This window comes from Grammomys surdaster, unplaced genomic scaffold (assembly GCF_004785775.1).
Source record: "Grammomys surdaster isolate TR1022 unplaced genomic scaffold, NIH_TR_1.0 259, whole genome shotgun sequence".
NCBI classification, from domain to species: Eukaryota; Metazoa; Chordata; class Mammalia; order Rodentia; family Muridae; genus Grammomys; species Grammomys surdaster.
This window is the reverse complement of record NW_021604700.1, coordinates 2,969,855-2,985,406: the sequence shown is the minus strand read 5'-3', so window position 1 is coordinate 2,985,406 and position 15,552 is coordinate 2,969,855. Positions and strand designations below refer to the sequence as shown.

At 45.2% G+C, this 15,552-nt stretch overlaps 1 protein-coding gene across 3 annotated transcripts in view; it reads left to right on the top strand.

Annotated features, from left to right (window-relative positions):
* The window catches only part of Rgl1 (ral guanine nucleotide dissociation stimulator like 1), a 238,338-nt gene that overhangs the window by 215,891 nt on the left and 6,895 nt on the right, over positions 1-15,552 (top strand). For all 3 annotated transcript variants that reach the window (XM_028775720.1, XM_028775718.1, XM_028775719.1), the window contains 6 exons: positions 1,393-1,479; positions 2,884-2,916; positions 5,473-5,594; positions 7,585-7,674; positions 10,538-10,724; positions 14,115-14,369. In XM_028775720.1, the coding sequence (XP_028631553.1) occupies positions 1,393-1,479; positions 2,884-2,916; positions 5,473-5,594; positions 7,585-7,674; positions 10,538-10,724; positions 14,115-14,369 (774 nt within the window). The remainder of the gene's footprint in view (positions 1-1,392; positions 1,480-2,883; positions 2,917-5,472; positions 5,595-7,584; positions 7,675-10,537; positions 10,725-14,114; positions 14,370-15,552) is intronic.

Here is a 15,552-nt window from a genome sequence, read left to right as displayed (position 1 = left end):
GGAGAGAACTTTCCTTGAGGGTGGATATAACATAGCAGTGTTTTTGAGAGCTAGAACACTCCTGTAACCTAAAGCTGATCTAACTCAAAGTGTTTCAAACTTTTTGGTTGTTCAAAGACAGTTAAAAATAGCTGCTGCTGAGGGAGGGGTAGAGATTATTTTAGTTCAGGATAAGACCTTGCACACATATCAGGGAAGGACAAACTGCAGCTGACAGTGAGATTCTGAAGGACAAAGTCCTGTGTGGTGTGAGCTGGCTGAGGACACAGCCCACCTTGTGCCAAGAGGCCTGGTCTTGGCCTGGTTTAGATTTTGTGTGTTCCTGCTAGTTTCCCTAAGTACCTGTACATATGAGAAGGTGTCCGTGCACCACTCTATCCCCCAAGCCCCCATTCCATCTTTCCTGTAGAATGCTTGTGCCTCAGTGGCCTTGGGGAGGACAGACACTCAAAGGAGATTTGGTGAGATGAAAGTTAAAAAATCTACTCATTTCTCCCCACTTTTAACATCATCTAAAGTGGTGATATAACAGACAATCCTAAGAAATGCACAGACAGAATCCTGCCAGTTAAAAGTCTGCATTTCACTTGGAATCACCTGTGTGTTCTAGGGCCCAAGTCCAGCATGCATACACCAGCACTCAGCTGTCATGATGTCGCAATCACTCTTGGTCCATGGCAGCTTCAGAGTCTTGTTTGTCATGACCTCCAGAGTCATCACGTCACCTCGGTGTCCTGTAGAGCATCCTGCAGTCTGGGTTTGTGTTTGTTTGTCTAGTGATTAAGCTGAGGTCATACCTGTTTGGAAAGAATTTCACAGAGATGAAATACCCCTCTTCTCACAGTCTCTGAAGGAGTTCTGTGGTGTCAGTGTGGCATCTGCTGTCACATTGATAGCATTGATCACTCAGCGTCAACATACTTAAAGTGATGTTTGCCCAATTAACCTGTCTGAGGGCACCGTTCTCTCTGTCTTTCTGATGGTCAGTCACTCATAGTGATGCACCACACTCCTGACAGCCTGCACTGTCTTGTTCATCAGGAAACAGTGCTCTACTCCGAGTAATGCAGAGGCCCTGGCTATCTGGCGCATTCCAATCAGCTACAAGTGTCTACACACACTGAAGAGAGCAGCCCGCACTGACCGGCCTAAGCACAGTAGACCCCGCTGTGAACACGCTGCAGGCACGTGTGATCTCTGGAAGGAAAGTTAGACACTAGGTCATGCAGTTCCTGTCCTGTTTGTGTAGGCTTTAAAACAACTTCAGTCCTGCAAGAGACACTAATGATTCCAAATTAGTCTCATCCAGGTGCATCTTCTCTGGTATAGGGGTTGTGAAGCCTTTAACATTTCAGTGACAGTAAAGGCAGCCCTGCTCTGCTTCCTCCTCAGGGTGTGATGCAGGGTACCGTGCCTTACCTGGGCACCTTCCTGACTGACCTAACCATGCTGGACACTGCCCTCCAGGACTACATTGAGGTGGGTTCTCTGCAGCTCGTGCAGCCGGGCCTGCAGCCTTCTTCTTGGCTGCATGGAGAAGTACTTTGTTTCTCTCAGGATCTATTTAGAGCCCACAATACACATGGCTAGGTGGTAACAAACAAAGCAAAACAAACACCAGAAGATGGCACAAAGCCCATCAAAAGAGAGCACTGCTCACCAAAACAGCAGCAATGGCTAGGAATGGCAGCAGTGGGCAGGAATGCCATGAAAGATAAGGGACGTAATGGTCAGCTCCATGCGAACAGACATGACTACACTGCCTTCTGAGGGCTGGGGTCGAGCATCCGCGCTACCAATGGAGTCAGAGGGATAATCTACCCTGATACTCTCTCTGCCTGGATATGTTACGGATGAGACAGATTCATGAATTTTCAAGTAGAGTCCCCTCATTCCTTTCTATAATGACTATGTCACTGCTGCCTGTTCTGGAGTATATGCTTGGATCCACGTCTTGTCTTCCTTTTACAATGAAGAAAGAGTTAAAATCCACTTGAACAAGCAGACTGTTAGTAGCAGTAATAAAATGGCAATTAGAAAAGGATTTGATATTTGAAAGGAGATTTATTGGTAATTTGTAGGCTCAACTTCTAACTCTGAAGAGGCACTTGCCTCTTTGCCTCGGATGTCCTGGTTCAGTTCCTAGTAATGGTAAACAAGCATAAATCACAGAAAAACAAAACACAACAGGCTACAAAACAAAGCAGCCTGCGTCTGTGCCCATTGCTGGTTCTCCTATGAAACCTGCTGTGTTTGTACTGCAGCTACAAAGGAAAGCTGTTTTACATACTTCCAAGTATCCTTTAAGTGGTGTAGACATGCTCGTTCACTTGCATTTCCCAGGCTCAATTCTCTTCACATCCTTTGCCTCAGCTTATCTCAGGAAACTCCCTTCAGGGTTGAGAAACTGCAGGGAGTGAGCAAATACTGAAGAATTAAATTTACTCTACTGAGAACAGGGACGGCGGTGATGAAGAATTGAAAGTTAATTTCCACGATGCTATGGAGAAGTGACTTCCCTTATGATAAATCAGTTTGGCTTCCAGCATGAGTCAGTGGCCATCTGTTTTTGTTGTTTGGCCAAAGGGGAGAGTGGAGTGAATTGTTTGCTCCTTGCTGGCTTGGCAAATGTGTCTGGCTTCTGACTCACAGTGCCTTCATCACTATTGTAGTTGGTTTCAGACATTTTAAGAGATGCTCCATCATAAATAAAGGGACATTTTTCTCCAAGAAAAAGATGGTTGCCTTGCTCCATAGTCGCCATGTTTATAAAATCATTAATAGTTACAACTTTCTCACGTCTTTAACCTATTCACTGTGACCCCAAACAGCACAAGGCACTGCAGTTCGGCTGCTTAACGTTCTTCCAAACGTTTCTTTCAGGGTGGACTGATCAACTTTGAGAAAAGAAGAAGGGTAAGTATCACCCTCACTTGCACTTTGCCATTTTACTTCACCTGGGCATGAAAGACTGAAAGAGAGACATTGTGTTCTTTTGTTTGCTTTTGGAGACACAGACAAATAATAACCGCTGAACATCCTTTAAATCTACCATTACACTGGCATGTTCCTCCACTTCACTCTGTAAGAGCCCTGCAAGCTCTTTCTCCACACCGTCAGTTAAAGGTGAGGATGGAAGAGAGTAAGGACTGGTCCAGAGTCAGCTGGTAGTGAGCCAGGGTTCTCATTTCGTCCTGCTGCAAATCTCATTAATAAAGGGAAGGCAGTGTAGAGCTGGGGGCGCACCTCAGGGGCGCACCTCAGTGGTGGGGCACGTGGCTAGCACGCTTAAGGTCTTGTATTTAATCCCTAACACAGAGACAAACAGATCTTGAGAGATTTCTTTCCTACCATCGCCTTCTTCACAGCTACTTTTAGAAATACAAGTTTACTCTATAGTTAGGAACAGTGTTTGAACTGTAACATTCATATGTAGGAACATATGAAAATCATTGCTGAGCATATATTTGGAATATTCTTCTCCAAAGAAGTATGTGAAACAATACATTAGTTAGCTTGATTTAGTCATTTCATAGCAAATACATATTCCAAAATATTATGTATACGCCTTGTGTGTGTGCATGTGTCAGTTAAATTAAAAAAAAAAAGGCAAGTTTACTTACGAAGTTTCTAAAAGTGAATGACATTAACAAAGACAACTACTCCTGTGGGTCAGTCTGGAAGAGGAAAGGACATAGTGTTCTCACTAGAAGTAGTGATTATCTTTTCTCTTTCCTGTCAGTATAGGAAGGGTATTCTATATCAAACTTGATCTTTCTGTGGATAGAGTAGTTCCGCACTATGTTTGTTTGTTTTATAATTTGTTTTTATTTTATGTACATTGGCGTTTTGCCTACATATGTGAGGGAGTCAGATCCCCTGGAACAGAAGTTACAGACAGCTCTGAGCCACCATGAGGGTGCTGGGAACTGAACCAAGGACCTCTGGAAGAGCTGCCAGGACTCTTAACCACTGAGCCATCTCTCCAGCCTTCTGCACTGTAGTTTTTTTTTTAAAGTGTAAATTTTGCTATAATTTTGTGTCACATGGACATGAGATAGGCATTTGAGTGTTTGGAAGGAGAGTAAGTGAATGCAGTAACTCTCTGTAGGGCCTCACTGTCCTTTTCTCTTCATCCACCCACGCCACCTGTACTGGTCGTGTGGTTGTGTACCTACCAGGGAGTTTGAGAAACTTGTGCAGTGGAAAACCAGAGCCCTGCCCTCATGAAGTCTACAATCCAGGAGGGAGACAGACAGATGAGCAGGCAGCCATAATTTATCTATTATAAGCTCAAAGCAGAGGTGACAGGTCTTTCTTAGAGAAGCAAACAGGAGGCCGGGTCTCCTCTCAGCTTGTGAGGTCAGTGGACCATACAGGGACAAAGAATGTTATGCAAACACAGTGCAGAGAAGCTAGCCTGGCTAGGCTCCAAAGCCACAAGATACCAATGTGAACCAGCCAGAGCTCTCTGTCCCTCATCCACTGAACCTCCTGTTGCATGGTGGTAAATATTCAATGATAGCACTGGACCAAGGGATGAGACCACTGACCTCACCATCTCTCAATTGCTTCTGACCTGTCCTGTTATACCTCCACAGTGCGCCATGTTATACCTCCACAGTGCGCCATGTGTGATCCTCTAGCTTCAGCATGAGCTTGGATGCTACCTTCTTTCCCTTTAATACTAAGAAGCTAGACATTCACAAAGTTTTAAGTATGAAGCCTAGAGCTACGAAAGGGACCTTGAAGCATGGAAAAAAGTATAGTGATTTGGGGCATACTGAAGGTTTAGTTAGATGATTTACTGGAGTAGTAAAACCCCAAGGATTCAGAAAACCTAAACATTCCGCTTTATGAGACCCTGGGCCATTTAGACGGTCAGCCCTGCCCATGTGGATTTATTCAGGGGGAAGAGTTGGAGAAGCTACAGTGGGAGCTGTGAGCTTCTTCAATCATTTCTCTTCTTTTTAAAATAAGAAATAGAAGTAAAAAATGTTTTTATATATTTCATAATCTTATATTTAAAAGGAAAAAATCCCAAGAATGGCAACAGGAAGGAAGCACCATTATGAGTTGAGTTGGTGACTCTGGCTTCTTTGGATGCCTTATTTTATCCATAGGAGTTCATTTTTCAAGGAGAAGAGAGGATTGAGAAACGAAGCATACAAGGACTTAAGGAGTTCAAAGTGATGCACATGTGTATTTTAAATTTTATTTTTGTTTGTACTGGGGATTAAAACCAGGGCATTATGTATATACCAGGCATGCACTCTGCCATTGAACTATATCCCAGCCCTGAGTTAGCACTTTTAAGATTTATTCATTTACTCTCTAAGGCAGCCGGATTGCAGAGTCTTCTTCAATGGCTTTCTCCATTCATTACCCTTAAGAGTGTTATAGTTCCCTGTTTAAAAGATTTACAATTGTTTCATCATATTATTCAGTCTCCTAGTTTTCTGTCTACCTTAGGAATTTGAAGTGATTGCCCAGATAAAGCTCCTACAGTCTGCTTGCAACAGCTACTGCATGAGCCCAGACCAGAAGTTTATCCAGTGGTTCCAGAGGCAGCAGCTTCTAACAGAGGAGGAGAGGTAGGCTGACCTGTCTGTCACCTGTCAGGGGAGGGATCGTGGTCCTGGCAAGAGGCATGTAATGGCCAGGACCTTGTCCAGTCATCTGTTGGACAGCTCCTGGGTGGCTGTTGTAGGGTTCTGGCCCCTGTTTTTCAGAGGGAAGGTGATCAGGCAGGACTAGAGGGTGGGTGTTAGGTCTGGCCCCGCCACTGACCGTTGAAACCTAGAACGAGTCTTTTACCCTTCTCCATCTGCAGGATACCTGTTTGTAAAATGTTTGTTTTAAAGTATAAAGTCATATTCTAGAAAGCCTTATTAGAATGATAACCATCCTCCTCCTCGTCACTGCCCCTCCCATTGTCGCAGAGTTCATGGTGCGAGCTGTCAGGGAGAGAGGCACGGGAATCGGGAGGGTGGAGGAAGAGGAAGAGGAAAAAGATCTCAAGAAGGGGTAGAGGGAAAAAGAGATCTCATGAGAGATGAAATTGGAGAGTAAAGTGCTGTGGACCCCTATGGGCAGGAGCAGGTCACTGGCCAGGAAGTATCAGGGCATGGGCTAGATTGACAGATACTACCAAGTAGGCTGGGCTGGGGCGGGAGATACCACCAGAAGAGCTGGAGAAGAACATTCCAGACAGGGCAAGATAGGAACATGAGTGAAGGCCTGGGGTCCTGACAGCCTGGGTGTTGGGAGGCCAGTGATGCCTCTGCTGTGGGTGGGGCCCAGGACACAGCTATCAGAACGTTGGCTGATGTGCAAAGAAAGGCACACTGATTCTAGTGCTTTGACTGCTGGCCCAGTGGGTTCTGACCTTTCTTTCCTCTAGTCTGGTGGTTGTCAGATTAGTCTGTAGGCCATATGTGGCCCACTGCCTGTTTTCACATTTTTAAGTGGCAGAAGGAAAAAATAAAAGAATATGGCATGAAAAGTAGTTGTTTGAAATTCAAATTTCAGGATTCATAAATAACATTTTAATGGAATGTAGCCCACTCATTTACATCCATGGTTGCTCTCGTGCGTTGAAGACAGACCATATGGCCCACAGCTTAAAATACTTACTAATTCAGAGTAACTAATTCAGAGAACATTTGCTGATCCCTGAGGTAGACCTGAGATTTTCTTTGAAGATTTATCATAAGGAAGAGTGAAATGAACAGCAAATAAGTATCTGTGAGACTTGAGGCCTTTGAGGGGCACTGTAGTCATGGCAGGTCGGCCTGGCTACTCCCTAGCTCTGAGGCGCTGGCATGGTGGTTGTCATGACCCTCCTACCTGCTCACCCTGAACCTGTGCTAGCTACAGCCTCAGGCTTTCACAAGAAACATTCCAAAGCAGAAACTCCTCGAATGTGTGTAGCTGTTAGCATTTGCCTGACATATCAGTATCTGAAGCGGGGGCATTTTTAATTGAGGCAGTTTTTGGCCATTAAAGATAATGTCTGTAATTATATTTCTATATTTTTATAACTAACATAACTCATATGTCTATTCACCAAAGGTTAGATATTTTACAAAAATACCTTCTTTCGTTTTTCTAACGTAATGTTAGAAAACAACATAATGTGTGCATAGGCACAATCACATTGGAAGGAGGAAGCAGAAAGGAAGGGCGGGTGATTCATAGGGGGAGGGCTATTCTCCCCCACCCTTCCCTCCCCCTGGCCTTGGGGTTAGATGAAGGTGATCAAGGGCAGGCTGCCGTCAGCTTCAGCTCTTGCCAGTGTCACACATCCTCATGTTGAAGCCTGTAGAACTGGACAGGCTCTGCCTGTGAACGGAGGAAGGGAGGAGGAGAGGCGAGCAACATAAAGTTTTCAAACATGGCTGGCTGTCAGCACGGCGTCAGCAAGCTCCCGCTGATTCTCATGCCAGGACACCACAGTCCACAGCTTTACTTTGGATATTCAGAAACCTTCCTCTAAATCCAATATTCCAATACATCACATGAGTTGGGAATCTGTTCTTCTGTGCTTAAATATTGACCTCAAACCTCCCCTGTCGTTCTCAGCTATGCCCTCTCATGTGAGATTGAAGCCGCTGCCGACGCCAACACCACTTCTCCTAAGCCTCGGAAGAGCATGGTGAAGAGGCTGAGCCTGTGAGTCCCCGTCAGGGGTCCCATCAGAGAGGGAAGAGGACGCTCCAGCAACATATGGCTTTGCAGTCATATGGCTGTCCTCATATGTCATATGTCCCAACAGTTCATTCTCCCCTAAATAGCCTGGTGATCCCTTGAACAGTAGATTATGTCACTTTTAAAAAACACCCAATGGTTCTATTTAGAAATAGAGTCTCAACTCTAGGTCCTAGTTTACTAGGCCTTAAGGGAGCTACTCCCAACCTTCCCCTCCCTTACAACAGTTGCTCTGGTTCACCGAGATTCACCACACCAGCCTTCCAGCCAACCTTCAAACACACCAGGCTGCTGCCTGCTCAGGGCCTTCACACTAGCCCTTCCTATGGCTAGAAATGGTCTTTACTCCTAGCCAGCTTCCTCAGATGTTGGCCAGAATGTTTTCTCTTAAGATATCTTCGAATGGTTCGGTCTCCTCTGGCCTTTCTCATTCCTGTCGGCTGTTTTCCACAGATTAGAGTAAACAGTGTTATAATAGAAACCTTGCTCATCATGCATGGTAGACGAGGAGGCCTTCTGTGGTCAACGTTGAGAGACCTCACTCCATTTGGATAGACTCCAGAGGCCTTTAGACTGTCTACAGGACCCCATTGCCCCATAGCGTTAGCACCGCCACCCTGTCAGCTGTCTCCATCTGTCTGTTCCCTCTTCCCGGTTCACTCCACCCTTTTCCCTTAAGCTCCTCAGACCTCCTCACACACCAGGAAGTCATTTTTAGTTGCCTTTGTCCTACTAACTTTTCTCCCAAAGAGCCACATGGCTCACAGTCTTACTTCCTTCAGGTGTTTTTAGAAATGTCACCTTGACAAGCTTGGTAGACACTGTAGCCCTTCATCTTACCTGTCCTTGGTGCCCTCCCTTCGTTGTCTTCTGTCTTTGTTTTTTTTGTTTTGTTTTTTCCCCCATCGCATTAACTTCTTCCACCATACTGTATACTGTATGTGTCTGCAGAACTTAGACTCCATGGAGAGAAGCCTTGGTTGTATTTGTTGCTCTGTTCACAGGATCTAAATGCTGCCCCCCTGCCCCCCCACAGTGAGTGATTAGTGAGTATGGTTAAAATGGATTAGCTGAGCTGAAAGCCAGGGCTGTTATAGAGCAATACATATGTTTAGTAAATCTACAACATGATCTAGGAAACAGTGTCTATAATTAGCTACAATCACAGAGCCCAGGAAACTGATGTATGGGAAAGGTGGATCATGTGCTCACAATGGGAGGACCAGAACACATACTCAAATTCAGCTCAGAGGTAAGTTTACACAAGTTTTACCATACAGTGAAATCGCATTCTGAAGAAGGAGAGAGATGGAAGGGTTAAGGGAGAGGAGAGAGAACCATAGGAGAGGAGGAAGGGAATAAAAAAGGTACTTATTCAGTCCAGGCTTTGATTGTACCAGTTTTTGTAGCAGGAGCTTGAGATGACCTACTGTGCTCCATAAAGCTTTAGAATTTGAGGAACCAAAGAAGGCAGGTGTTAGTCTAGGATGCTTCTCTCTCACACAGATCCCTTCACTTACAAACTTGAGACCAATCTTTTGGTTGACATTACCTATATTGGCTCAGGGCGAACAAGGACAGTCCTTAAGGAATATTGGCCAGTTCTCCCTGGTCAGGTAGCCCAGGCCAAGTAGTTCACCTCAACACTTCCCAAGCCCATCAGTTGCCTGCAGACATCTTGGTTATCTTTGTGATGAGAGGATGCAGGGCTTCCTGGATCAGTGGGCTGCTGTGGCTCAGCAGTTCTGGAATCTTCTCAGACACTGTCTCTGTCTGTTCCCTTTTCCAGCCTCAGTGTCCCCTGGCTTTCCTCTTACACATATGCAGGACTTCCTGTGTTTTCATTATACCCCTTAACCTCCGTTTCCATGGTTTCATGTCTATCAGGTCCATCATGCATAGAGATATTATTTCTTTTGTGCTAATTCAGGCCAGGACAGACAGACTTCCCTGTTGTCTCCTGTGCCTGTGGGAAGATAACTTTTCTAGCCTATCTCCTTACTGAGGGGAAAGCCCTTTGAGTGCCTGGCTTTATGTATGAGATTAGGTTCTATCAACCTTACTTGAGTAAGCAGAGCCCTCATTCCACAGTACTGTGTATGTGTTAAATCCATGATCAGTTCATACTGTGTACATGTATGGAAATATCAGTGGAACCCCATTATTATGTATAATTAAATTGTGCTAGTATTTTTTATAAACAATGACTGTTTGCCAACATTCATACCTTCCGTTTCCCAACCAGCTGCAAAAATAGCTCATCAGCTTCCGATTTTCAGTTCCCTTTTTCTGTAAGGCCTGGCCTGTAGGGATTTCCCTTACATCTTAACAGCTCAGCTCAAAAGAGGTTTTAATATTTCTTACCTAGTTGTTTTATGGAGAAGGGTTTGGGTTATTTTAGTTCGCCAGATGGCTTGAAGCAGAAGTGTTCTTCCTTGGCTTCTTATTCAGAGCACACCCACCTTTTCCAGCTTCACAAAGTTCAAAGTTCACTTTAGGCTAGGAAGCAATAGGGGGTGGGGTACTGATATGCTGCCCCTGTCACAGTGGTCCATTGACTGCTGAAAGATGGAGGACCAATGACTCAGAAAGACTCTGGCTGCATCAGTTACACAACCTATGGGTCGTTTGAGACTGGACATAATCTACTGGGACAAGATAGTCACTACTCTTTGTTAGAAACATTATAGTATTTTTTAAAACAATATTTACAATAGAACATACATGATTGAAAAAACATTAAGGGCTTAATCAGTACACATTATTCAGTTGGTCATGGGTTCAAGGTTTGTAACAGCCCGGATGTTTGGCATTCTGTCTCCTGTAGACTGTTTCTGGGGTCTGACATCATCCCCGGGAGTACTCCCACCAAAGAGCAGCCCAAATCCACAGCCAGCGGGAGCTCTGGGGAGAGTATGGACTCAGTCAGCGTGTCATCCTGTGAGTCAAACCACTCGGAGGCCGAGGAGGGTTCCCTCACACCCATGGACACACCAGATGAGCCTCAGAAGAAGGTACATACTAAGCTTTCCCATAATTCTCTCCTGTTGCAGCCCCCAGTGTGCTGCTTGCCATGTGAAGACTGTCTGTGTCCAGGTTTCAGTACATCAGAACCAGAGTTCCTTCTGGGGATACAAAGTACTAAGGAGGTTGGCGTATTCCTTTGTCTCTGGAAACATTTCTGTGCCCATGTCTTAAGTGCACTGAAGGATTATGGCCCATAAAAATAAGTATACTTTATTCAAGAGATGCAGGATTGCCTGAGCAGGAAAAAAATGTGAGAAATGGTTATATGGCAGCTTTTTGGTGTCATGAACTGTCCTACCCACATGTGTCCCACAGAACATTTGCATAGGAAAGTACTCTAAAACTCAGTGACGTAGAACAACCTCCATGTGTCTGGGGACTGGCTACTTTGGACTTGGCCCTACACCACAGTTTTAACCTAAGCCTGCTTCAGTTATCTGTCCTTTATTTATTTATTTGGAATAATGGGCTTTCTAGAACATCCTCTGAGCATGCTGAAATGTATGAAGAAGAGGGGAAGAAGCCCCGCCCTGTCATACCTACTAACATTCCATTGCTTAAAGCAGTCATGTGGCCTGATCCAACATAAATAACTGAATCAGGGAGATATGATCTGGCTTCAGTGGGAGGAACCATGGAACAAATCACAGGGCAGAGGGTGCAGTTTGCAGCGGGGTGAGGATTTGATAATGGTGATACAGTGTACCACAGCGGAAATGGATGGCAAGCTGTAAGCACTGATAGTGGGAGCATCATCCATTCCTCATGGCTGCACAAATACGTAAGAGAAAGTATCTCCTTCAGTCTCTTTACTGGTCAAGGAGCTTGGCTCAGAGAGGCCAGCTCTGCCATGACTATAGCCCACAGCATTGGGGAGAGTTTTAGCCACCAGACTTGTTCATTTGTCATTTCTTCTGGCCTCTTAGCTTGGATTCACCCCAGTGAGACGGAGTACAGGTGACAGGCCCTATGTCGTCTGCCCTGTAGGGGGCACTTGTGTTGCTTTGCATGCTGTCCTCAGCAGTAACACCAGTCTGAGACCCTTCAGGTGTCCCCAAGTCATAATTCGGGAGGTATTTTAGGACTTACCAGGTAGAGGTGACCCAACTGCTCTCGTTCCTCACCTTTTTGCCACTGATGGAACAGATCTGGTCCTCCATGTTTCAGATGTTGAAAGAAAAAGGCTGCAGACAGCTAACATCTGGCTATTGTCTCAAAAAAAAATCACGTTTCCTAAACTCGGAATATTATCGTTCTCCATGATTGACATCAGTTAGATCTTAATCCAGAGGGAGATGATGGCTCAGTGACAAAGCACTTGTCACACAAATGTAAGACCCTGGGTTGAGATTCCTCCAAAGCACAAAAAGCCAGACAGGTCTGTGCACCTCGAATCCCAGAACTACTGGAGTTAAGATGGGAGGCAGAGACAGGAGCTCCTCAGAAGACCCCTTCTCCCTAGCGGCCTCCTCACGGTCTCCTTGCAGCTCTCCCACAGGAGGTCGTCTTCTTTAAAGTAAAGTGTAATTTGCGTTCCTTTCTCCATGCACCTTATCATCACTTACAGAGAGTTGTTTTTCTGCTTGCTCCTTACCACTTAAATCCTTGCAAGGAGTGCAGGGTCATCAACTATGCTAACTCGTGTGAGCTCGCTGTCCTAATGCAGTGTCCCTCAGCTGTACATGTGATCAGGATCACGGAAAGCCCAAGGGAGAAAGGAAGGTGAAAGCGAAAACCTCCAAGTGGCATTTGGAGAACAGAGTTTCCTGGCTGGTAGACTTACAGGCAAGACAGTGCTGTTAAAATTATCCACTGTGAGTAAGTGCCCAGCTGAGTCACCTGGGAACAGAAGAAGAATTCCAAACAGCAGCAGCACATGACTGAACGATGTCATGGCAGTTCCACTGTAGACACTACATATTAGAGCTGGCATTGCAGCTTGCTAGCCATAGTAGAACTCATAGGCTGTGGACCATCCCTTAACATAGGATGCCATAGGAGGAAGCAGCCCTGAGAAATTACAGATAACATAGTCCCTATGTTTTTTAGAAGGCATATTATCAGAAAGCTAAGTTCCTTAGTCTGTTTCTGTGGAATGCCATATAGATATAGATTTAGATATAGATATATTAATAACTTTTAATGATTTCTAGAATATTTTATAGGATTATTATAATATAATCCAGCTTAACTCATTCTGAATATTATACACACACACACACACACACACACACGCATACACACATACACGCACACATGCACACACACACTTTTCTGTAACAACTGATATTTAAATGGTACAGTTTAATGGTTTTATGGCAGGAATACATCCCGGTCAGTTTTAAGCATCCCTTTGTGTGGTAATTAATATCGGTTGAATCTTAAATATTCAGTCACTCAGAGAAGCATGTTACTGCAGCCATATATCTCTCAAATGGTCTGGATGTAGGTTGTGAAAGTATATCTTGCTGGTCCCACCAGCAAATGTGAAAAGTGGCCGAGATACTCAAAGGCTGTGTCTTCGAGCCAAGTGACCTGATTTTGCTGAGTTGTGCTCTCGGCATTGCTATGATGCTGTTTTAGATGTCCCCTCCCTCCCCCCACCCGGCAGGCTGAAGGTATCAAGGCTCTAGCACAAATTAGCTAACTCATCATAGCTGCACATGGCTCGGTGCTTGCTGTGCCAGTGCTCTGTGCAGTTGCTCTGTGCACTTCCTCTGCGCTTGCTGTGTAGACACCACAGTAAGGGGGATGGAGTGCTCTGATCCCAGTAGTAGTGAGACTGGGTGGATGGACCTGGAGCCCAGTGTTCTCTCTGGGCCTCCCGGCTTCTCTGTTGGACAAAGGGGTCAGGCCCTCCCAGCAGAACTACACAAGCAATAGTCCTTATCTTAGATGCTTCTAAACATGAAGACGTGTATCTCTTACTACAAAATCTGAATGTGAAGTAGTTGGGACAGAATGTTCTCCATGGCCACATGTTGGTGGTGAGAATCAGTGAGCTCTTACAAAGGCTTCCCAGCATCTGTGAACCTAGCCTATACAGCCTGTATATTCTGGTGTCTGCTGCCATCTCCTGGTTAGCTTTCATACGGACAACTAAAAACAAGCCATCAAAGAACCACTGTGCCTTTCTTGGATTCAAAGTGATTAGTTCACACTAAATCACTTACAGTCACATGAGCCTGTGGGGCGTGTGTGTGTGTGTGTGTGTGTGTGTGTGTGTGTGTATCAGAGACAAGAGACACATGAGATATTGAGGAGGAAATAACCATAGTTGATGAGTCTCTGTGTCTACTTCTGTTTTGAAACTTGAAGCTTGGATGGTCCAGGTTCTAATGGTTTTGTTCTCTCTGGAAATGTGCTGACTCTTCCAGCTCTCTGAGTCTTCCTCCTCCTGTTCCTCGATCCATTCCATGGACACGACTTCCTCAGGGATGTCATCCCTAATCAACCCCCTGTCCTCCCCTCCAACCTGCAACAACAACCCTAAAATCCACAAGCGCTCCGTCTCTGTGACATCCATCACCTCCACAGTACTGCCTCCGGTTTACAATCAGCAGAACGAAGACACCTGCATCATCCGCATCAGCATAGAAGACAACAATGGCAACATGTACAAGAGCATCATGGTAAGGGGCCACCTGCCTGGGAGGGTCTGTCAGCGGTGCGGACTGACACCACTGAATACACATATTTATCATACCTGTGTGCACGTGCACACAAAACCAGGATGAAAAACAGCAGCAACGTCTTCCTAGGCACAGATCAGTGGTATGTTTATCTAATGGCACAGGTGCATATGGGACATAGTTTTGTCATCTTAAGAACTGTTTCAACCTATTTGTGCAGGTTGGGGTCCTGTTTCATGATGCTCAGCGTGGGTAACCGTGGGACAGTGGTCCAGGGCGGATGTTGTTGCTTCATACGCCTTCTTGAAACTCTTCCTACAATTGCCCTGACTACTAAGTTAACACGCCTTCTCAGTAGTGTAGTTCCTGGTGACTCAGCTTTCTCCCTTAGCCATCTGGACCAAGCTGAGCTCCTGAAGTGGGGGATTAAGGCGGAGGAGCAGTTTGGGTAAGCAAGAGCTACACTTCAGCAGTAAATGGAATTGAGTTTTATGTGCTTCTTATACAAACTGCATTAGACTAGGAAAATTCCAAAGCTACTTTTGATGATGGCTGTCTTTCTGGAATACATACTCAGCCTCTCATGGTAGTAACCTTAACTGTGTAAGGTCTTGTGTTAGGTGATTAACTCCCTTAGTCAGCGGGGCCTACTAAAAAGAATAGAAAAAAGAAAAAGAAGAGAAAAAAGTTTTCTGAAGTAAAAAATACAGTCAATTTCATGTCTTCATTTGCTTCTAAGCTGAGGTCTAGGTGTGCCTAGGTGGGACAGAGTCATTGTCTTTTAACCTTTGCTGAACTATTCATTGAATACAGTAATTATTGAGGATGTGTTGTCACTAGTTATTGCCCTGGGCTTTGAGGAGAGGGAGGTGACTAAGACTCATTGATCTTTGAAGAACCTGGAATGGAAGAGAGAGGTCATATACTAAATGATATTCTAACAGAAGCCAGACCAGATTGGAAATGGTCTGCTGGCCTCCTCAGGGGACTCTGTGTTGATTGTACAGGCAGTAAGGGCTATCTGAAGGCATCATGTTAAGAAATGCTCAAGTGTGTTCGTGAGAAGCATAACTGGCCTTGTGTAGGCTTCCTGCTAGGGGCAGGGGCAACGGGAGGAGCTCTCTGGGTGGGGAGCAAGCTAAGGGAGCTGCTCCATGGTTCATGCAGGAGATGACGGGGAGCT